General features: G+C 41.0%; 1 protein-coding gene across 2 annotated transcripts in view; it reads left to right on the top strand.

Moving 5' to 3' along the window:
* The window catches only part of stk17a (serine/threonine kinase 17a), a 44,257-nt gene extending 24,991 nt beyond the window's left edge, over positions 1 to 19,266 (top strand). For both annotated transcript variants that reach the window (XM_063484280.1, XM_063484279.1), the window contains 5 exons: positions 13,524 to 13,671; positions 15,867 to 15,993; positions 16,084 to 16,132; positions 16,712 to 16,891; positions 17,313 to 19,266. In XM_063484280.1, coding sequence (XP_063340350.1) covers positions 13,524 to 13,671; positions 15,867 to 15,993; positions 16,084 to 16,132; positions 16,712 to 16,891; positions 17,313 to 17,685 — 877 coding nt within the window. In that variant the 3' untranslated portion in view covers positions 17,686 to 19,266. The remainder of the gene's footprint in view (positions 1 to 13,523; positions 13,672 to 15,866; positions 15,994 to 16,083; positions 16,133 to 16,711; positions 16,892 to 17,312) is intronic.
* Positions 19,267 to 23,056: the final 3,790 nt, after the last annotated feature.

Below are 23,056 nucleotides of genomic sequence, written 5' to 3'. Positions count from 1 at the left end.
TGAATTTTGAGTTAAAAATTTTGAATGAGATGAAAAATACAGAAATTTGCAACTGAAAACAAAAGTGCTGAACTGCTAAAAGCTGACATCCACACAGAAGAAGTTGGAAAAGAGCTGAAAATGTTTTAAATGTAAATTAGAAAAACCTTAGAAATGAGAAAAGAAAATTTAGAGTCAGAAAACATCTGAATGAATATTAAAAGTTCATATTCTTTGAATCACTGAATGATTAAATTGTGATCCCTCCACTTGAATCCACACAGTTTAAAAAGTTTAAATGCGTGAGCTTTGAAAGACACGGTGTTGGAAAGAGAACAATGATGGCGACGTTTTGAGGGTAAAATGATGGCTGTAGAGCAAACACTGTGGACACAGCAGCAGTTGAAAGAGAAGTGTTTAAGATGAATCTTGGCAGAGTGAGGGACAGAGCTCGTTAGGCAGGCAGGTGTGAGCCTGGTTGCTATAGTGACTGCACCCAATGGCTCCATACACACGTCCACAGACATGCATCTCACTTTTGCTGCTTAAAACGAACAGAAAAGTCAGACCCAAACAAATCCTTCCCAAATGAAAAGTACAAGTCATATTGACAAAATTCTTTCACTGTGAGCGACAGCAATGTCTAGTCTACCGAATTCTCAGTTTTCATTCCTGTGGAGTTAATTATATGGACGTGGTGACAGTTTAAAGACACCATGCTCTTCTGATTTTCAAAGGAACTTTCTGAGCCATTTTAACATTGGAGTCTATGGAGGAGTTGGAGGGAGGAGGCTGTGCATTGGTGACATTTATGAAAGAACCATAACATCTATTACAATAGTAAACACATTGGATGAAAGAGGACAGCGATGGCTACGTTTTGAGGGTAAAATCATACCTGTAGAGCAAACGCTGCGGACACAACAGCAGTTTTCAGAAAAGATTTTAAGATTAATTCCCTGTCTCCTCTCACTCTAGCAGTTGAGCTGTCTCACTCTAGCCCCAACATTCCGTCCCATACACACCCATTATAAACTCTGAAACAGCTGAAAAAAAGGATGAAACTTAAACTGGAACTGAAGAAAAAGTATAATAGATATTGAAAAGATAAATACAAGTTGAATAGTTGAATGTCTTGTCTTCATTTTAAAGTTTGAATGGTGGCTCTATGTCAACGTATGTGGAAGTAGTAGGAGTTTAAAAATGAGTAAGTTGAATGAGGATTTGAATGGTCTCCCCATTGAAATACATGGGAAATTTTTGTTGAAAAAAGTTGAATAAAATTTAAAATATAAACGTTAAAAATGAGAAAAATAGAAGCAGTCATGTCCTAAAGAAGAGGAATCTAACGGTGTTTGAATGGTTTTTCTAAGTTGAACGGTTTTGAAGGAGTAGGACTTCAAAAAACGTACGGAAGATGATATAAAAATAATAATAAAGATTACAACAACAATACTGTGAATGCTTTTACAAGCATTCACACTAATTATTTACATCAAAATGATAATCTCAGGAAATCCACTATCTCAAATTGTTAGAATATTTAAGATTTAATGAAAAAGGATTTACAATCCGGAAATATCCATCGTCTGAAAAGAGTTTTTAGGTAAGTTGTAGTACTATTTCCAACTATCCAAGTGACTTCTTCAGACTGAAGAAGTCACTTGGATGAGTGACGAAACGTTTCTCCCACAAAACGCTACGTCCAGATGAACAGATTCAACTTTTGGAGATTTACTTCCCTGGATGATTGAGGAATGCATCAAGACGTATCAAAATAATCGTTTGTGGCAGCCCTATTGACAATCCTCTCTATGATGCAGTCATCCCTGTTGCTTGTGAGCCCTGTCCTACAACATTTTTTAAGTTTCCAATCATTTTCATCAATGATCATTTGTCGCTTAAGCACCTTGTTGAAGTGTGTCACTGAACTTCATCTCCCATGATTGCAGTTACTTGTACTGAACTGAAATTATACTGTTTGAGTAGTAATTTCCTCACACTCAAAATAAAATACTGTAACGATTAGAGAAAATGGATTTCCAATTTTTAAAAATGAAATTCATTTTAAAAATTTCATTTTTTAAATGAAAGTTTAGTTTTTCAAGCTTTTTTTCTTTTATAAATTTTTTAGATGCACTAATATTTGTATTATTTTGAATGATCATGTTGCCATGGAATAGTAGACTTATGGACTCAGTGTAACAAAAGTCTGTACATAGTGGGGTTAAACAGAGGGGTATTGGTGTGAATGAGCTTTCTGGTCCTACAAAGCTTCAGTCCAAACTTTAATGCTTCAGAAAACACCAGCTATTCTAACAATGTGCTCTGCTTTTTTTCTTATGTATACACACACGCCATTTGCATTATAGGATATGGATTTGGTTTCCTCTGTCTTCTGGTGAGGAGGACAGACAGACAGCAGTAATAGAGACAAACTGAAAGACAGCTCAGTTTGAGCCAGCGTGGCATTATTACACATAAATGGAATACTGTAATTTAGGCTGCAGTAGCTGCATGAGTTGTTGATCTCATCTCACTGGTCATGTTTGGGTATGCTTGACCTGGTTCTGTGTGTGTGTGTGTGTGTGTGTGTGTGTGTGTGTGTGTGTGTGTGTGTGTGTGTGTGTGTGTGAGTGAGAGTTCATGACATGCCAGGCTGATCAAGGTCTCTCTCACTTCCAATCTCTTAGTCTATCCTTGTCTCTATCCCTGCAAATGCCATATTGGATTTTGCCTGCATGCAGGACCATAGTGAATCCCACCTCCCCCTCCCCCATCCCAACACGCATGCACGCACGCATGCATACTCACAGACGCACAGAATGTGTGTTTAACCAGTTGAGAGCAAACTGCTAGATTAGATGGTATTGACACATTCTGGATCAGCTGTCATGTGTACACAGAACCTCTGACAGTGCTGAGGATTGTACTAGTATTTTCACTGCACAGACAGAGTGGTACATGCCAATTATCCCAATTGTTAGGAAGTCCAAGTGAGTCTTAAAGCTTTTAAGAATAATTAGGAATCCCACATATGAGGTCACCTCTTACGTATTATGCAGTTTTGGAGTGGTTTATGTTGTTCTGCCATTTTTCTTCTCTTGTGTAGTTCTCTTAACCAAATGTGGCATTTCTTGAAACCAACTATACTTTGTTGGGAAGGTTTAGTCTGCTCAGCCTTCCCAAAAAGGACAAGAATCCACTGCTGTGATGACAAGGAGAGAAGGGTTGAAACTGAAGACTGATTCCTCCCTTGGTCTCGTACTGAGCTACTATATCATAGTATTTATATGATGAAGTAGCTACGTGGTACACATGCACGTGTCCTGTGCTACATGGCTAAAAAGATAAAATTCTAAACAACAGTTGAAGAGAACTCGTTTAATATTTAAGTGACACATAAATATTAGACTTTGTTATTTATTGAGGATAATGGTCTATTAATAAATGTCAAAGTATGCAAACATTTAGGATTACCAGTTAATTTGAAGGTGAAATCCGAATGATGAAATCCGATGCGGGTTTTGATTTAAAGTGGTGTTCCCCCATTATGTTTTTCTCCACAAATATTTAGTACACGGTCATGGTTTCACAGCCAGCAGTATTTTTTTTGTCCAGGCCTTAGAATGTTTGCATCATGTCTTTGACATCTAAGCAGTAATGACAAATTTCTGACCAAAACTCGTTGCATTTAATGCATTTTTGGTGCCTAATTTGTCAATAGCTGAAGAAATGTAATGTCATGTCCACAGCCTGGGCCTCATATTTCACTCTGTCTGTGAGAGATGAGTGTATGTTCTGCCAGTGTTTCACAGATTATAGTGTTTTGCAGGATTATGTGCTGTCAGCAGCACATGCCATACAGTGCAATCTGTCCAGTTAAGAAGATCCCATAAGTTCGTTTTTTTAAGTGCTCAGTAAGCTCACCTCAGTCTGTAATCCCAGTCCCAGCCATTGCTCATATAAAGGCTAATCACAGAATTAAGTGCCGTCCTGAGTGCGGACACATCTCCACATCTCTCACACACACAGACCAAACCATACTGCACTTTGACTGGTGTTATATGAAATTAACAGTAGATGTATAAGTATAACGATATGAGAAATGTTTGTGTCTGCCAGTCTGTCTGTCTCTTTGTTCATTCATGTGTTTAGGAATGCAGTATTTCTAGCTAGCTTATAATTAGTGTTGGATCAGGTGACCCTGATTCTGCTCTAGGCTCAGGCTGCCCTTGTTTTACTCTCATTTGTTTATATGCCATGATTGCATGTTATTAACTTGTCTACACCCGCCTTTAGTTTGAGTTTTGTCCTGTTAGCTGTTCTTCATCTCTCCGTTTTGTCTTTTATTTCTTTTCACCCCTTGAAGTGGTGGTGGCCAATGACAGCCCTGCTTGTTTCTGCTGGATTACTCTTCTTGTTTAAAAGGAAGTTGTTCTTCCCCTTGCTTGTTTGCGCAAAGAAGATTGTAGAATAGCATCCATATCTTCTATTTTAAATTCTGTTGAATAGAAGAAGCTACTAAATTAATAATAAAACTACAGACAAGGAAATCTAGGCCCATGTTACTGCTATTCAGTCTATGTACTGTCCCCCCATTCTTTTCGCTATCCTTTTTATATGGGAGGGCAATAGAGCAGAATGCTTCCATTCTTCCTGACATGGGATGTTGACAACACAGTCTTTCCTTTTTTTTTCTCCCCATCTTTTATTTGGCCAGCAGCTGACAGATATTTCGGGCAGTGGGGCAAATGGTGATGGAGGATTGAAGGATAGAGGGAGGAGGGGGCAAATAGTCTACGAATGAGGGTCATAGAAATCTATTCACGACATTGCAGAGGGTGGGGAGTGAGAGAGTGAGGGGGAATAACACCGAGACATGAATAGTGTAAATGCGACAGAGAGAATCATTAACCAGAGAGAGGACAGTTACCCACAGAGAATGAATGAGAGCAATAAAGAGCTCCATGCGCTCGCTGCTGGCTGAGCTCCAACTGGGAGTTCATTATGTATTGAGCCGCACGAGTGCACGTGATCAGTCCAAGTATGGCTCCTCGCCCAGTCGTACTGAAAAAAATGAATACATACTGGTTTATAAACTGGTTTGATACTGTAAAGATCATATCCTCTGAGGATCATCATAATATCATCATCATATTATCATATTAAACTACTTTCACTGTGTCATCCCAAAAACAGTCAGCGGAAGGGTGGATCACAGATACATCATCACAAATATATTTAAAAAGAAGTGAATAGTTTCCCACAACCAGTGATCACTATATTTGTATTGAACAGTGGTCAAACAGGAAGAATTAGACTGAGTAGAATAAATTAAAGTGACAAAGTAAAGTAGGAGTCATGCCGGCGATCTACTAAAGTGTGCCAATTTCTGAACAGCAGCACAATTTAGCAGGTTGCCGACAGCACAAGTAGTCGAGCTGCAACATGCACGCAGCTTGGTAGTTGTAATCTGACCAAAATATTATAAAATTTCTATGTGAACGTGATAATCAGCATGCATTAGATGTATGTTCATGGTGAGGAGTGATCACCCTGTGAGGCTCACTGATGTGTTTAACAGTTTTAAGTCAACAGTAGAACTCTGCAGCTTAAATTTGGTTTGGGTGTGAACGGTTTGTGATGATGTGATATTTGATCATTTGTTGATATGTTGTTGAAGCTGGACAGTACAGACACTGATTAAACAAGTAACACCTTTTCTCATTATTTATGTCATGCTGCTGTTGGGTAGGGTCATTTCTTTTTGTTTAAATAGAAGACTGTTTAACTTAAATGTAAAAACACACAAACCTTTGTCAAACTCATTGGGGTTTTATACAAATGACATATATGTGTCAAAGGCTGAACAAAGCCTGTAGGAGGTTAATTAGTGATGTCAGGTCACAGACATGTAGGCAAATTATTGAGCTTCTATTTTCCACCAATAAATGGAGCCATTAGGATGTGGGGAACTCCGGGTTTCTGGACATGAATATTTTATGAAGGGTCACTTTGCTCCATTCATTTGCACTCGGTCTGACTGTATTGTTCCCCTTCTATCTGTCACACACAGTGGGGTTAGATTAACTGATGATTCTAAAGTGTCCACAGGTGTGAATGTTAGTGTGAATGATTCTGTGTTAGCTCCAGATTGGCGACCTGTCCTGTATGTACCCCGTATGTACCCTGCCTCTCACCCTTTAGTGACTCCCTTTTAGGCATATTCATAAAAGAAAATCCAGGACTTTCATGTCTTAAGTTAATGCATTCTGCAGATAACAAGCAGAGACCCTTCTCGTTGTTCCTGTGTTTTTCTCTGTGCATTTAGCCAGTCTGGTTTATCTGAAGCAGGTGAGATTTTGTTTTCTTTTTCCTTTCAACAAATCATCTGAAGTTGATGGTAACGGATGGCCGACCAAAGTTAAATTGATTCAGTCCCACAGGACTGTGCTGACATTAATTTCATTAATTACATTAGCAACTCATTAATCAAATTCAAACTGCCCTCCAGCCTCTGGGTCAACCTGACCTCTCACAGGGTCTACTCTAAGGCTGTCAGGCCCACAAGCAGGCAGCTAGCCAATCTGTGTTTGTTTGTTTGATATAATATCTGGGGGGAGGGGGGGATTTTGGAAGTGTGGATCGCTCGTTTAGTGAGACTTCTCTGTCTCTTAAGTTGATTAGGTTACTTCTGTTTAAGAAGCCAGGCAGCCTGTTATGAAAGTCTTATCAGTATTTGCTGGATTAAGTGTCACAGTTTAACTCCTCAGATCTTGATTCCTCTGCATATTGAAGTTACACTGTAACTCCCACATGTGTAAATCCGCACATCACCTCTGTTTGATTTTGGGGGCGTTGGAGATGGGGTCTGTATTAGTGATGGGATTTCCGGCTCTTTTTAGAGAACCGGCTCTTTCGGCTCGGCTCACTAAAAAGAGCCGGCTCTTTCGGCTCCCAACCGGCTCTTCAGGTTGTTTTGTTGCTTTAATTAATTTATTATCAAAAACAATATAAAATTATGCACAAAAGGAATTACTAATGTAAAAAAAACCCCTGTGGTTTTATTTATATATGTTTATATATAAATATATACGGTGGCCCCTAGAGACAAAGCACGTACAAACTCCAAAACACATTTCTAGCATTAACTGAACTTCCAAAACAGAGCTACCTAGATCACTTAAATTACACAACTGAAAGCATATGTGTATTGTTTGTGTATTTATACACAGGCACTCATATATATATATATATTCAAATAATTTAAAAAAATGGTCATTTACCTGTTACTACCACACAACAAATCCGGTCATTGGTACTTCCTGGCTTGTGTAGCCACTAGGTAACAAAAGCTCAACACTGGGCCTAGCATCCTGCAGCACTTCTGTTGTGTTTTGTACGTGCTTCGGAGTTTTTACGTGTTTTGGAGTTTGTACATGCTTTGTCTCTAGGGGCCACCGTAAATATACTTTTATTTATTCACGCCACATAAAATGTAGTAAATAAATCATATAATACAAGAAACAGCTTTTTCATTTTAAACAAATTTAAAGTGAAACAACACAAAACACTGCAAACCACAACACAATTAAATATAAATGTGAAAAAATATGAAAACAAAAAGAAGATGCACATTCTCTGTCATATGGGCCTGCATGAATAAACTTTCTGAATCCTTTGTCATCCGCAACTGAAAATAGTTGTGGATGATTACTATACCTTTCTAATGTGACGTTGTTGTCCCTGGCTCTCTTTCTCTCTCTTTCCCTCCCGCTCTGTTCCTGTGCTACTGCGAGTGTAACTACCGCCCCTCCCCCCTCTTCCCAGCACAAAGCACAAGGCTCGCGTGCGGAGTGAAGCGGGAAAAAAGTGCGAGAGAGAGGGTGAGAGAAAGGGAGGAGAAAAAAACCCCAAAAAAACCCCCCACGGCTCCCAATAAGGAGCCGGCTCGCGTCGTTCACTTCAAAGAGTCGGCTCTAAGAGCCGTTTCGTTCGCGACCGACACATCACTAGTCTGTATGAAGTAGGTATTTAATAAAATGAACATGTAACGCTACATGTATGAAGACTAATTTACAGCTACTCTAAATATCTGTTAGATTGAACACTATCTTTGAAGCTGGATTTAAGAAATCAGTGTTTTTAGGACAAGTTTAGCACCATCTTGTGGCAGTGCAGAATGTGACACCAGTGGGTTTGGTTGGTTGGTTGCTGCTTATTGACTTACATTATTTTATGTTAGCTAAGTGACAGAAATGATAACTTACTGGAAAACAAGTCGGTCACTTCTCCACTGTCTTTGGCTGCAGCAATGAGTTTTTTGTTAAAACCAAGGATATACTGTTCACGTTCACTCTCTGTCTCAAGTAGTAATTTGTTTTTCGTTGCTGGTTAGCTGCACTGAAATGTAAAAATCCAGCTGTTACCCATAATGTGAGTGTTTGTAGAGGACTTTATAAATGAGGACAGTTTGAGGAGTGCTTGAGGTGCACCGGTGGTTCACTGGACCGACAAGATCAGGTCAGACATTTGTTCCCTCCTCAGGTCAGGTGGACAGACCGAGTGGTGTAATCAGCTGGTGTCAACAAGATGTGATGAGCGCTATTTTATGCAGTAAAATCTAAACAGTTTACAACGTAAAAGGAGCCAGATATTAATAATAAGTAATGATTAAATGCAGGGGGGGGGGGTTCTTTGCTTGTGTGAGGCTTGTGGCTTTCCTGTGGCGCTCCTGCAATACAAATGTAATGAGGTCAACTGCAAAAATAACTGTCGACAGGGCAGATTTACTAAAGCTATACACGACAGGCACAGTGTCAGTTTTGCATGGATGTGTATATTTTTTTTTTGCAGGTCTTAACCTCCTAGGACCGGGCGTCCACATATGTGGACATCACGTTTTGGGTTGTCTAGACCACAATACTAAATTTTGCTGATATCCTCTCCTCAGAAACTACATCAAGTAAAAAGACAAATCTTTGTTTTCACATTCATCAGGTCCCAATCAGCCCAAATAGCAAAGACAAATTAAAAATGCATGCCATGAAAGAGTCCTTCTCCTGCATGTTTAGAGCAGGTTTCTGCGTAGTAAGTATGTTTTGTGTTCTTCTACTCATCGTACAGGTCAGCTGTTGAACACAGACTTCAGGTTTACTGGTTTGATTTTTAACAGTCTAATATATCTACTCTACACACATTCATCAGAGCAGCATTTGGGTTTCACTGCAGTATCTTGCCCAAGGATGGAGTAACTAGGGATCGAACCACCACCCTTCTAATTACTGCACCTCCTGAGCTAAAGTGGCCCTTATTGAAAATCGTATTGTTTTCTTCTTCAGCCTCTTGTTATTTATTTTGTCTTCCATTTTGTCCTCATACACAAACACCTGTAAAACCTTCTCTTACACTGTATTATTTTTCTTAGGACATCACTGGCTCTCTCGCTCTCCCCTGCATGTATTCACTTTCGAGCCACTTACTTGCGCTGCTCTTGGCAGGTGATTATTGAAGTGAACTAACTGCATCTTTGTACATAAAGTGGAACACTGTCACTCAAAGAACTTTCCATTCTCATGGGTCCATTGTGGGATGATACTGATACTAAATCCTGAGTTGCCCCTGATGCATGTGCGTGTGTGTGTTTCAGATAAAAGTGCTATGGTATGGATAAATACACTGTATGCATGTTTGAGTCTAATTGGGTGAATGATACTTTTAGTAGAAAGTGTTACTCTTCTTCATTGTCCTCCAGGGTCAAATGACCTGGATACACCTGCAATGTATTAAGTCATGGCGTATCAGACTTCTCACAGCAGAGCAGCAGTGTGTGGCACTGGATTCATATCTGTCTGATCCTCTGAGGAATGAGGTTTCTCTCAAACTTTTGAATGCACGTGCAGTTGTTGGCCAGGTGCGTGGCCAACAGATTAACACTTTGAACATTCCCTCTGAGTCGGCCTAGTTATTAATCGTTAATTCTTCATTTCCGATGCTCTATTTTTTTCTGGCACTTTCTCCAGTCACACACTGCTTTCTGCACAAAGTGATTTATGAAGACACTGATGTTTAAGCTGCATCACTGCCTTCATAAAACAGTGGGCTATTGGCCTTTGTCACTTAATAAGTGAAATCTGTGGGGTTTTGTGATTCAAACTGGGGCAGAAATAATTAAAATATATAATTAAATAATTAAAAATCTTATATATGTCCTTGTGGTTGTGGAGCTGAAATGGACATTAGAGTTTCTCCACTGCGTGTCCATTATGTAGGCTCTGCGTTATCCATGTTTGATTCATAAACCAAAAAATGCGATACTCATTCAATACTAAGAATGACTTTTGGATTACACATTAATTTGCAACAGTATAAATATCAGCAGTGTCATCTTTACCTCCTCCAGTTGATGCACAACTTTAACAAGATTATAGTATTAAACAGTTGATCACAATTATTAATCATGATTAATATCAGCCAACACACAGTTAACATTAGCTGTTTACGTATTAGAAATTACCCAATAGTGACATGACCCAAGGGTAGGAGCTAGCAGCTATGTCTAATAAAATAATGTTCATGCGGGAGCTAGGAAGCAAACTTTATCAGGACTGGCCATTTGTAACTGTAGTAAACAGTTAATGAAACAGGAAAACATCATTATTTGTGTTTACAAAGTCTTATGTTTCTTCTTAATTTCCAGATTTAAGCTGAGAAAAGTCTACCAGCAACTAGATAGAATAAAATAGAATAGGGCTTTATTGTCATTTTAAATGAACAATGACATTGTGGGTGCTCCACACCAACTGCGGGAATAAAATATAAATCGTAAGACAGTAGGAATAAATAACAAACAGCAGAAATATATATCCAAACAAGGAGTCTGGAGGTGTGGGATCTGATTGACCTGAGGTGCCGATCAGAGGGCAGCAGGTCAAACAACACCACCACCTCAAACACTGTGATGGCCCCTTGAAATATATAGCAATGAAATATGCAGCCAGATCAGCAGAAGCACAGCACTACCTCAGACAACCTAAAAATGTTGTTTTGGTTTTTTTGTTTCTTTGTATTACATCAAAGAATCTTTAAACATCTGACACACATGTATTTTTCCCCACACTAGATGAAACAACAACAATAGTGTCACTGATGTTATTTTTTGTATAGATTTGTCACATTTTTAATACCCATGGTATGCCCCTCTGCTAAATTATTTTTTTATCTCAGTTTTTAGTATCACATCTTGAAATGGTCTGTAGCACAAACATTCATTCATTATGCAACCATTTTTTCCATGTAATCATTATGAAAAAGACCGTTAACTACATAAAAGAGAAATGAAAAATATACAGAGAATCACCTTACAAAACCTAGAGACACACCTACTGAGTGCCAGACACCTGCCTGATCACCTACATCAGAATTCTGTACAAAAGTGAGTTTGCAACTTCTTAGTTCACCTTCTGTTATGCAAAGGAGCTGCTGTCAGTGAAATCCTGCAGTTGAAGTTAAAGGGAATTTCTCTGCATGGGATTGCTGTCGCTCAGAAGGTGCAGTAGGTCATCAACTAATTGGAAAGTTGGTGGTTTGATACCTGGCTGTTCCAGTCATGGTAACACCAAGTTGCCCTCCGATGCATCTGTCAGAGTATCAACGTGTGCAAATGTTAGAACAAAAGCACTTACTTACTAACCCTAACCGTACCCAGCAAGTGCCTTTTCTAACCATTTGCTGTGTGAATGAGGACAAGTTGCATAAGTGCTTTGAGTGCCCAGGTAGAGTAGAAAAGTGATACTTATGAACCAGTCCGTTTACCATCTGCAGATACTGTTTATTGGCTTTGAAAGTGATGGTGCAGCTGCTTTGATGGGCTGTAACTTGAAACTCCGTCTGCTGTTGATTTCAGTAAATGGATGAGCCACCACCTCCCCTGTCTGTATATTTGCAGATGGGCAGACAATGCTGATGGTGCTCCACTGGAAAGCACAAGTCTGGCTTCAAAGCATGCTGTTTTCTTAGGAAGTGTAAGATTTATTCATTCTTTCTTTAAGCTGATGCCATTTTTCTGTTGCACTCAGCATGATGCCATGATGGAGGGAAAAGGGTAAAAAACAAAACTAGCTTATGTACTGTTCTTGCGACAAAAACACATTTGGTATGACCACACCTCTAGATGTTTTCCCACCATTGCCAAGCATGGACGGTGTATTTGTGCTCGTCTGTCTGTCTGTATGCATGTCTCAGTGTGAAAATAATACACAGTAGCTGATGGACCTAGCTACCTGGCTGATTTAAAAAAAAAAGCCAATGCACAAGTGCCTAAATACCTATATGTCCATCTTTTATACTGTTTATTGTAAAAATGACAGAGAGACCACTGCCAGCACTCTTGGCACACACTTAGAGAGCAAGAGAAGGTCAGGGCTGGCAACAATGTATCACAACCTTAGAAACAATGTTAAAGGGATGAGATTTGTAGCATTCCTGGAACAATAATAAATAAAAAACACATTTTTCAGTGTCATGAGCAGACCTTTTAAACTTGAAGCTTTATGATATCCATTGTTTTGTTTTTTTAAATGGTCCAGGGAAAGTAGACTGGTCTTGGAGACTGGAATCTGTTGGTCAGGTTGAAGTTCGGGAATTTACAAATGAAAAACCAGAATCACTCTTCTGGAAATGTTTGACTTAACCCTTCACTCAGGTCCTGGATCTCAATGTGTGAAGTGCGTAGTTATACTGTAGCTGGGCTTCAGTAGTGCCTCACACCTTGGTCAGTGTTCAGAATGGGTTTCCTGTCAGGAACTGTGACATTTGGCTTTGATTAGGACTCAACAGTTCTAACCCCAGACTTTTCTTCCCAACGTGCAAACCACAAACGCAGTCACACAAACCTCTTCCTTCTCCTCTCTGCCTTCCTCTGAGATAAAGCCTAATTCACCAGCACCCTAAGGGGACCCGTTGTCTATTCCTGACTGCCCTCACTTTATATTTTGAACCGAGTTTATTGAGTTTAATTTCTTCTGACCGGATGTAAAGTTAGATGTAGAGGTTCAGTAAGTTTGATTGTTTGTATTTTGATTACAACCCTTTTTATTTGTGTGCGACTGAATAAAATAACAAGTTATCACCAACAGTGTAAATGGCCCCATTCAAGCTCATAATTAGTTTGCTATATTTGGATTTGATGTGCTATTTCTGCCTCCACCTCCAACAAGTCAGAACACAGACAGGTCAGAGAGGGGGTTATTTCTGCAGTGTCTTGTGGGATTTACCATACAAAGTAATCACGTAGGACAAGCTTCATATTCATTTTGGTCAAATTATGGATGAAACAAGGATACAATCTGTAGTTTGGGTTTCATATGGGTGCTGCAGTTCCCTCCTACAGCCAACCCCAGAATTACACATGGAAGTGTTTGTTTCTCTCTGAGGGTCTGCAGGCCTGAATGGTGTATGATACTTTGACACTGACACATTACAGAGGGCCAGTCAACAGATTTGCAACTGATCTGTCCCACGTCATGTGTCTTTGGTTGCAGTGCGGCTGGAGGAGAAATTTTCAATCAGTGTGTGACAGACCAAGAGGATGAGGCCTTCAGTGAGGAAGACGTGAAGAGGCTCATGAGACAGATCCTGGAGGGAGTGGCCTTCCTCCACCAGAACAATGTAGTTCATCTTGACCTAAAGGTTTGTGGACACACTCGTGACTCTCCACCAGCTACTGCTGCTACTACTGCACATTCACCCAATGTATATACCATACACCCATCTCGCCCCTGCGGGCGGTTTATCCTTCAAGCTCGGGTCCTCTACCAGAGGCCTGGGAGCTTGAGGGTCCTGCGCAGTATCTTAGCTGTTCCCAGGACCGCGCTCTTCTGGACAGAGATCTCCGATGTTGTTCCCGGGATCTGCTGCAGCCACTCGCCTAGCTTGGGAGTCACCGCACCTAGTGCTCCGATTACCACGGGGACCACCGTCACCTTCACCCTCCACATCCTCTCGAGCTCTTCTCTGAGCCCTTGGTATTTCTCCAGCTTCTCGTGTTCCTTCTTTCTGATGTTGCTGTCATTCGGAACCGCTACATCAATCACTACGGCCGTCTTCTCCTGTTTGTCTACCACCACTATGTCCGGTTGGTTAGCCACCATCATTTTGTCCGTCTGTATCTGGAAGTCCCACAGGATCTTAGCTCGGTCATTCTCCATCACCCTTGGGGGTATCTCCCATTTTGACCTCGGAACTTCCAGGTTATACTCGGCACAGATGTTCCTGTACACTATGCCGGCCACTTGGTTATGGCGTTCCATGTATACCCTGCCTGCTAGCATCTTGCACCCTGCTGTTATGTGCTGGATTGTCTCAGGGGCATCTTTACACAGCCTGCACCTGGGGTCTTGCCTGGTGTGATAGACCCCAGCCTCTATGGATCTTGTACTCAGTGCTTGTTCCTGTGCTGCCATGATTAGTGCCTCTGTGCTGTCTTTCAGTCCAGCTTTGTCCAGCCACTGGTAGGATTTCTGGATATCAGCCACCTCCTCTATCTGCCGGTGGTACATACCGTGCAGGGCCCTGTCCTTCCATGATGGTTCCTCGCCTTCCTCCTCTTTCTTGAGTTTCTGCTGCCTGAGGTATTCACTGAGCACACTGTCAGTTGGGGCCATCTTCGTGATGTATTCGTGGATGTTTCTTGTCTCATCCTGGACTGTGGTGCTGACACTCACCAGTCCCCGGCCTCCTTCCTTCCGCTTAGCGTACAGCCTCAGGGTGCTGGACTTGGGGTGAAACCCTCCATGCATGGTAAGGAGCTTTCTTGTCTTTATGTCAGTGGCTTCTATCTCCTCCTTTGGCCAGCCTATTACCCCAGCAGGGTACCTGATCACGGGCAGGGCGTAGGTGTTGATAGCCCGGATCTTGTTCTTACCGTTCAGCTGACTCCTCAGGACTTGCCTGACCCTCTGCAGGTACTTGGTGGTTGCAGCTTTCCTAGCGGCCTCTTCATGGTTCCCATTTGCCTGCGGGATCCCCAGGTACTTGTAACTGTTCTCTCTCTCTCTCTCTCTCTCTCTCTCTCTCTCTCTCTCTCTCTCTCTCTCTCTCTCTCTCTCTCTCTCTCTCTCTCTCTCTCTCTCTCTCTCTCTCTCTCTCTCTCTCTCTCTCTCTCTATATATCTATATATCTATATATATCTATATATATATATATATGAGGACAGTTACATAGTTATATAGAGTCTCTCTCTCTCTCTATATATGTATATGTGTGTATATATATATATATATATATGTGTGTTATTCCTCTACCCCCCCCCCCCCCTTTGCACATGTCGAGGAGCGTGTCAGGATACATTTCACTGTGTGTTATACTTGTATAACTATGCATGTGAGAAATAAAGAACCTTGAACCTTTACTTTGTGTCACTTGTGTAGTTGATACATTTCCAATCTTGTAAACTAACCCCTGATACATTCTTTGTGTAAACATCACCATGACACAAAAAGTCTATATGGGTCTAACAGCAACTGAACTTATATCTCACGTGGAGGCAGAGGGAAACATCTGTATTTTGAATGACATCTGCCCCAGTGAAATCAGTTTAAAGCACAAATTGAGTATTTCCCGTGTGAAAGTGATGGGCAACATTTGCACAGGCTAAGGTTTGCCTGGGTTATCCCACAACACTCCACCTTCCTCCTATAGTTCAAACACATAATTATTAGGTAATTGGTATAACTGTGCATGTGATAGAAAGTGCTTGAAGTGCTACTCAGTTCTCACTCTGTAGTAAAATGCTTTGAAGGTCAGCCAGTTGACTCCATGAAACACACACAAGTTAACACAGTTTAAAAAGCTGTCTAACGATAACACGTGTGCTGTCCTGTCAGCCTCAGAACATCCTGCTGACGAGCACTTCTCCTCTGGGTGACATTAAGATTGTGGACTTTGGTCTGTCCAGGATGGTCAGCAGCCACCAAGAACTAAGAGAGATTATGGGAACCCCAGAGTATGTTGGTGAGTTGTTGCTCAGCCTTGTTTCTACCACCTTACAAGAATCGAACACTGGGGTGATTCTAAATAACAACTGTCTGTTCGTCTTTACAGCTCCTGAGATTCTGAATTATGAGCCAATAAGCACAGCAACAGACATGTGGTAAGGAAAGTCCTATAGTGGTATACTGAGATAAATTTCATGTGGAACAAAAGGTTTTGAAAACTTGTATTTGATGAATTTTGCTAATTACCTATCGCAGCAGTCACACAAACAGACATCTCAATACAATTTCCTCAGCTTTCTTTCCAATATGAGCTTCATTTGAGTAGAACTTTTAACTTTGTTGCCCCCTACTGGCAGTATGGGTGATTTTCAGGCAATGTGCTTGTCTTCAGCAGTCTTAAAATACAATCTGTAGTTTGGGTTACAAATATGTTCATCACAAAAAACATCAGAATCTTTTACAAAGTCTCAAAAGGCTTGAATCATACAAACACTGAGACACACACATCAGTGTTTCTGAATGTTGTCCATCAGTTTTTGCTGCTTACCTGCATATACGTCGTATCGTTGGACTGTTAACTACGAGAGTACCAACAAAACTGAAGCCAAGATCCCAGATATGAACTTTGATTGTTCACCTTTCTTGTTTTGTTGTCATAGAAACAGTATTCCTTGTTTTAAGTGTTGCATTCGATCACACTCGAAGCCTGAATATTTTGCTTTCTGTGTGTTTAGGAGTGTTGGTGTGCTGGCATATGTGATGCTCACAGGAATCTCTCCATTCCTGGGCGAAGACAAGCAGGAGACGTTTCTCAACATTTCCCAGCTCAGTGTGAGCTACAGTGATGAGGAGCTTCAGCAGCTGGACCCAGCTGCTCTGTCCTTCATCCAAATGCTGCTCCGCAAACACCCACAGTCAGTCACAGAAACAACACAGTTCACTCTAATGTGGCCTCAGAATGTGGTATCATTTTTGCCTTTGTGTATTTCTCTTATCTTTGGAGCTTAATCGGCATTTTTTATAACATTTGACCTGCTATGACCAGTTTAAGATAAATGGCTGACTGCCACTGAAACAGAGTATGACATGTCTTGATGCATGCTCAATCATCCAGGTAAGTAAATCTCCAAAAGTTGATTCTGTTCATCTGATGTGCAATCTTATGCAAATGTACTGTTTATAAGAGTGGGGAAACCTGCAGTCAGCTGAGACTGAAGAAGTCACTTGGATGAGTGACGAAACATTTCTCCCACAAAACGCTACGTCCAGATGAACAGAATCAACTTTTGGAGACATGGATAACAGTTTCACATGTGGGTCTGTGTTTGTATCCAGGGAGCGGGCCACAGCCGAGCACTGTCTCACACATCCGTGGCTTCAGCCCACTGAGCCTCAGGACAACCAGACAGTGGAGGAGATCCTCTCTGTGGAGGAAGAGCCCAGCTCCACCAGCAGCTCCACCAGCAGCCCCGAACCTCCCACAAGTACAAGCTCAGCTGAGGAAGAGGATGCAGAGGAAGTTCATGGCCCGCTGACAGAGGAGCTGATAGTCATGGCAGCCTACACCCTGGGTCAATGCCGTCAGTCCTCCGCCTCCAGCGTGGAGGAGGCGGCCCTGACTGCTGAGCAGAAAGCCATTTCCAAACGCTTCAAGTTCGAGGAGCCCTTCAGTGCCCTGCAGGAGGTCCCTGGAGAGTTCATCTACTGACCCATCACACGCACCAGCAATCTCACTGAGGAGAACTTAGTGCTGTCACATTACCACACAAACCCTCTTAAATATATACTGTAAGTATATAATCAGATACTGTTGCACAGTCAGTCTCTTATTTCAACTGTTGGAACTTTTTAAGAACCTGCAAAGCCAACTTCGCTTTACCCTCCTCCTCCTCCTCAACACCTCCTAAAGTAACTACTGTAGCTTGATGTTGTATTTTATTTGGTTTGCTGTTGTAATAACTGACAGAGTGTAGCGGCAGCATGAGACACTGTTTGCTCCCATTTGATACCAAAAGAGAGACCTCCGCCTCAGTGTGTTTGAGCAGAATTCACATTCTGGGAATGGGAGCTGTAAAAGCTGTCAAAGACCAGCACAGATACGTACATGCAGACCTGTACACAAACATTTCCAACACTGATTGAAACTGAAAGTTCATTTTTGGCTTAAGATGACAGAACACTGATCGCCAGGCCTGTTTTGTAGCTCTGGATCACAAACAGTGGGCATAAACACGAGAGACTGTCATATGAGAAAAAGCTACAGAACAGCTTTTTTATTGTTATTTAGTTAAGTGCAACTTAAAGAACTACTTGCATAATAAAGGAAAAATATAAAATGCTGGTGCTATGCATCTAAATTATTTCTAAATGCAGCCATTATTGTTCCTGCTCTCTTATTAATATGACTAATAAAAGTCCTTGTACGCTTGCAGCTGGCTCTCTAGAAGTAATACAGTGTAGTTTATATATCTGGATTCAAACAGAGTTTGAAGTATCTGAAGACACGTGCAGTGTGCAAGTGCTGTGGTCCTTCCTCTTAGGCCCCCTGTGAGCCAATGGGGTTTGAGTATGAGTGCCACTGTATGACTCTGCAAGCTTTATTTATTTCACCTTAGCACTCAGATAAAGATTACTCAAACATATGATCTCTGGTTTCCATTTCCGCTCATTAAGATTTAAGATTTTTAATTTGATGCCAGCAAAATATTTCAGAAAAGTTTGAGCACGCACAGTGACTGACAGGAAATGTGTTAATAGAGTGACTCGGACAGACCCCCCCACCCCCACCCTCAGAGCAGCCTGGACTCATGACCTCAGCAGGAGGGTGGTGGCTAAATAAAGCACACACATAAGTGATGTGCAGTTGCCAACGATCAAATCTCTGTTGGCATGTTTGCATTTCACTGAGCCTCCTGTGTGTCTGTGCTTTGTATTTAGTGCCATGGGCAGAGAACGATGGTCTCACTTCTTGCTGTTTTTCATGGTTATTATTGTCAGCAGTAGTAGTATTTCTGTATAATGTTACAAATATTACTGAGATTTTTTCAAAAAATTCTGTGTTAGTGTAAAACAATATGATTTAAAGACCCACGTCACATAGAAAACCTTCCTTTTAGAAAACAGACTGGTCTCCTCAAGGTTCAGTCCTTCCTGATGTGGACAGCTTGGACATGGAAGCCATGAACTCTCCAGGCTTCAATTGGGTCTGTCCTGTAAATGTAATGTCTGTGAAATTATAAGCTAAACAGATTTGTACATGAATGTGCTGTGCTGTAAATAAACACTACAAAAGTGCTGAAAGTTGTCTTATTTACTGATTAAACCAATAAGTGTTCTGTGGAGAGTGCTCTTTAGTTTTTGCACTGTATTTTAAAAGCTTGTGGAAATGCAAAGATCCAGATAAAATGCTCTGTACTCCAAATTCAATTTTATTTATACAGCGCCAAATCACAACAACAGTCGCCTCAAGGCGCTTTATATTGTAAGGTATACCCTACAATAATACATACAGGGAAAAACCCAACAATCATAGGAGCCAATATGAGCAAGCACTTTGGCAGCAATGGGAAGGAAAAACTCCCTTTTAACAGGAATAAACCTCCAGCAGAACCAGGCTCAGGGAGGGGCGGGGCCATCTGCTGCGACCGGTTGGGGTGAGAGAAGGAAGACAGGATGAAGACATGCTGTGGAAGAGAGCCAGAGATTAATAACAGGTATGATTCAGTACAGACAGGTGAGTGAACAAGAAATACTCAATGCATCATGGGAATGCACTGAGTCAGAAGATAATCCAGCCAATAATGCTGATGAACTACTTCAGAGCATAGACTGTACTGCATATACAAGACAAAAGAGACAGCATTATACTCGCCCAGTTAGAAGTGTGTGTGTGTGGCCCACAACTGTAGCTGTGACTGTCACGGGTCCACTTTCTATTGGCCAGATGTTTATTGTTTTGTGACACTGAAGCAAATGTCTGATTGGCAACGGCTTTGTTTTTCAGCATAATGATCCCAAATAGTAAAAGCAGTAAAAGCATACTTGGATTAAAACGCACACACAATGAAAGACAGCGAGCCATGGAGAGGCCTCCCCACACCCCAGAACCACTGTTGAAGCAGTGTGCTATTTGTCAGCAAAAAGCAGAAGTAAGCATGTGTGTCATGAATTATGCGCAGTAATGTTCAAATGTGTATAAACTGTTGAATGACTGTAGCCTTTTGCAAACAATCCTACTTCTCCCATCATCTTGATGCAGAATTCTCATTTTCATGTCTTGAGCTGGAGCATTACCCCCAACTGCCACAAGATGGAAGCAGAAGTCTCTATTTGACATGGTCCATATATTGTGGCAGGTAAGATTGAAAACTTATTTTTACCTTTATAGTAATGACAATCTCATTTTAATTGTATATATTTCTATATTACTACCAAATTTCATGAGCATGGGTTTTGTTTATAGTGGAATTGTCTTTATTTAAATCTGAAAATTCAAGGACAGTTCCACATAAACTAAAATACTAAAATATGGATGCGTCACTTGCATTCCCCCTTAAATCTTTTTTTGTCTACTTCCTTTAGGGATCTAAATCATCTGCCGCCATCTCAGCCTATCCCCAGCATCCTCCTCTGTCACACCAACCCTCTGCGTGTCCTCCTTCACCACATTCATGAATCTTTTACATTCATGGTGTTCCTCTTTTGCTCCTGCCTGGCAGCTCCATACTCATCTCCACCGTTCCTCATCTGCACATGTCCAAACCATCTCAGCCTTGCCTGCTCTGACACACTCCGACATATTTCTGATGTATTTGTTTCTAATCCTGTCCATCCTGGACACTCCCAGTAAAAATCTTTATACCTGCAGCTCAGCCTCACGTGTTTCTGTCTGTGCTAGTGTCTCCAAGCCATACATCATAGCCGGTGTCACTATCATCGTATAACCCTTTCCTTTCACTCTTTCTGCCATCCTTTTGTCACATATCACCCCCCATCTCCACCCACTCCACCCTGAACTCTGCATAACATCCATCCTTCTTCAGCTTCCACATGTTCAGGGTTAATGGGTATAAATGTTGGTTTTATAGTGTCACCAGTTCAGCAGCTCTATATGGTGTCAGGCACGGAGCCGCTAATTAAAGCTGACACCAATTACCCTGCATCTCTCTCTCTCTCTCTCTCTCTCTCTCTCTCACACTCACACTCACACTCACACACACACACACACACACACACAGAGTGTGTTCTCAGCTGGTCCCAGTGTTAGCAGGATGATGCTGAGCTCTAGTCAGCTTCTGTCTCCTTACAACGCTGCTGTTCGTTAGTAAATAGTGAATGGACCAGTACTTAAATAGCACTTTTCTGCTCTAATTGAGCACTCAAAGCACTTTTTGCTATAATCCTCATCCACCCAGTTGCACACAAATGTGCTTTTTTCCCCACCTAAGCACCTTGTTTAACACTCACAGACAAACGTGCACCAGCAGATGCATCAGGGCAACACAGAGTTCTCCATCTTATCCGGTAACACTTTGACATGCATGGTGGAGTAGCTGGGGATCTAACCTTCAATCTGTCTGATTAGTAGATGATCCACTCTACTGACTGAGCTATAGCCACCCACAATGATACTGCATGGATCTTTAATGTAACACTGATTATTTTGTTGCATGCGTTTGACTTAATGTTTGATTACAGTAGAGTTTCTCTCTACGGGTTGTTTTCTTTTCTTCATTTACATAAAGCACTGAGTGATTTCTATTTGATAACTGCATCCAGCAGGCTTCTCCATTTTCACTCCTGCTGACAACTCTGCTAGAGAAAATCAGGACATGGTCTCATAGTGTGTGTTTCAGACTTTTAAGGACATCCATGGAAGCTTATGGCACTACCCTACATGTTGAAAAACATGCTAAAGCGACAGGCTTAGTTAGCAAGCGCACACACGTGAAGATGTGCAATTTACAGACAAATGCATTTGCCACAAGCTAGTGCGCTCCTAGTGCCAAACTTAAGCCCAGATGAATGAGGAGGCTTGCATTAGAAAGAGCATAAAATCTTTGCCAAACCAAATATGTAGATCATCAAAAGTGAGATTTCCACACTGGGTTGTTCAAGGCCTGGGTTAACAATAATGGCAACTATGCTGTTGTTCTGCAAAAACAAAGGAAAAGTTCAGTATTTGTTACTTAGTGCTAAGTAAGAGACTAATAATGTATTAGAACTTCACTCAAGTCTGTACCTCAGAGCAGGTAATATTATTTATAAGATAATTCCATGAGAAATGCTGCAAAAGGCACCAGATTCCTGAATCTCTTCCAACGCCTGCTCACAGTCTCCATGCCTGCAGCATCAAGTCAGCATTGTAGGAAAACTGATGGTGAACACACAAATGCATGTTTCTGTGGCAGTTCATCTGTGGTTCTAAATGGTTTGTAAATCTTCCTCAAAAGGGTCACAGACCTTGTAAAAGTGCAGTAAAGGCCAGATGAAAAGGCTCAATTCTCTGGACACTATAAATGTGTCCTTTAGATGTCATTCTAAATTGAAAAGCAGCTAATAACTACAGTTATCAAATAAAAAGAGAACATGATGCTGCTTGGAGCAGTAGATGTGCCAAGATAATGTCTTGCACTGGAAATCTTGCATGGCAAAAAAAAAAATCTCAATTGCTAAATGGCATTGATCTTACTGGATATTGGTGTTCTTTCTTATTGTTATATTTCTGTTCTGTTGCTATGTATAAAAATGTTGTGCTAATTGCATTAGTACACAGAAATCATTCAGACATCTACCCAAAGCTTTAAAGGCTCTTAACATGTGATAAACCATGGAACCTGTCTGTCCAATCATTTGATTGTCTTGGACATAGGATATAAAACATAATAAGTTAAAGAAAAAGAAAAAAAAGGTAGCTAAAAATTCACTACTTGAGTAATTTGCAGTGGACCTGCAAGAAAAACAAAGATTTGTATGACATCAATCCTCACCTTTGAAGAGAGGGGCTGCAAATAAGTACAATTTAAAAAAAGTTCTTTTTCTTTTGCTTACAAGTGACACTTTTATCAAACATAAGTCTC

Source organism: Pelmatolapia mariae, linkage group LG9 (assembly GCF_036321145.2).
Source record: "Pelmatolapia mariae isolate MD_Pm_ZW linkage group LG9, Pm_UMD_F_2, whole genome shotgun sequence".
In the NCBI taxonomy this organism is placed as follows: domain Eukaryota; kingdom Metazoa; phylum Chordata; class Actinopteri; order Cichliformes; family Cichlidae; genus Pelmatolapia; species Pelmatolapia mariae.
Note: the sequence above shows the minus strand (reverse complement) of the source record. Positions and strands in the feature narration are given on the sequence as shown.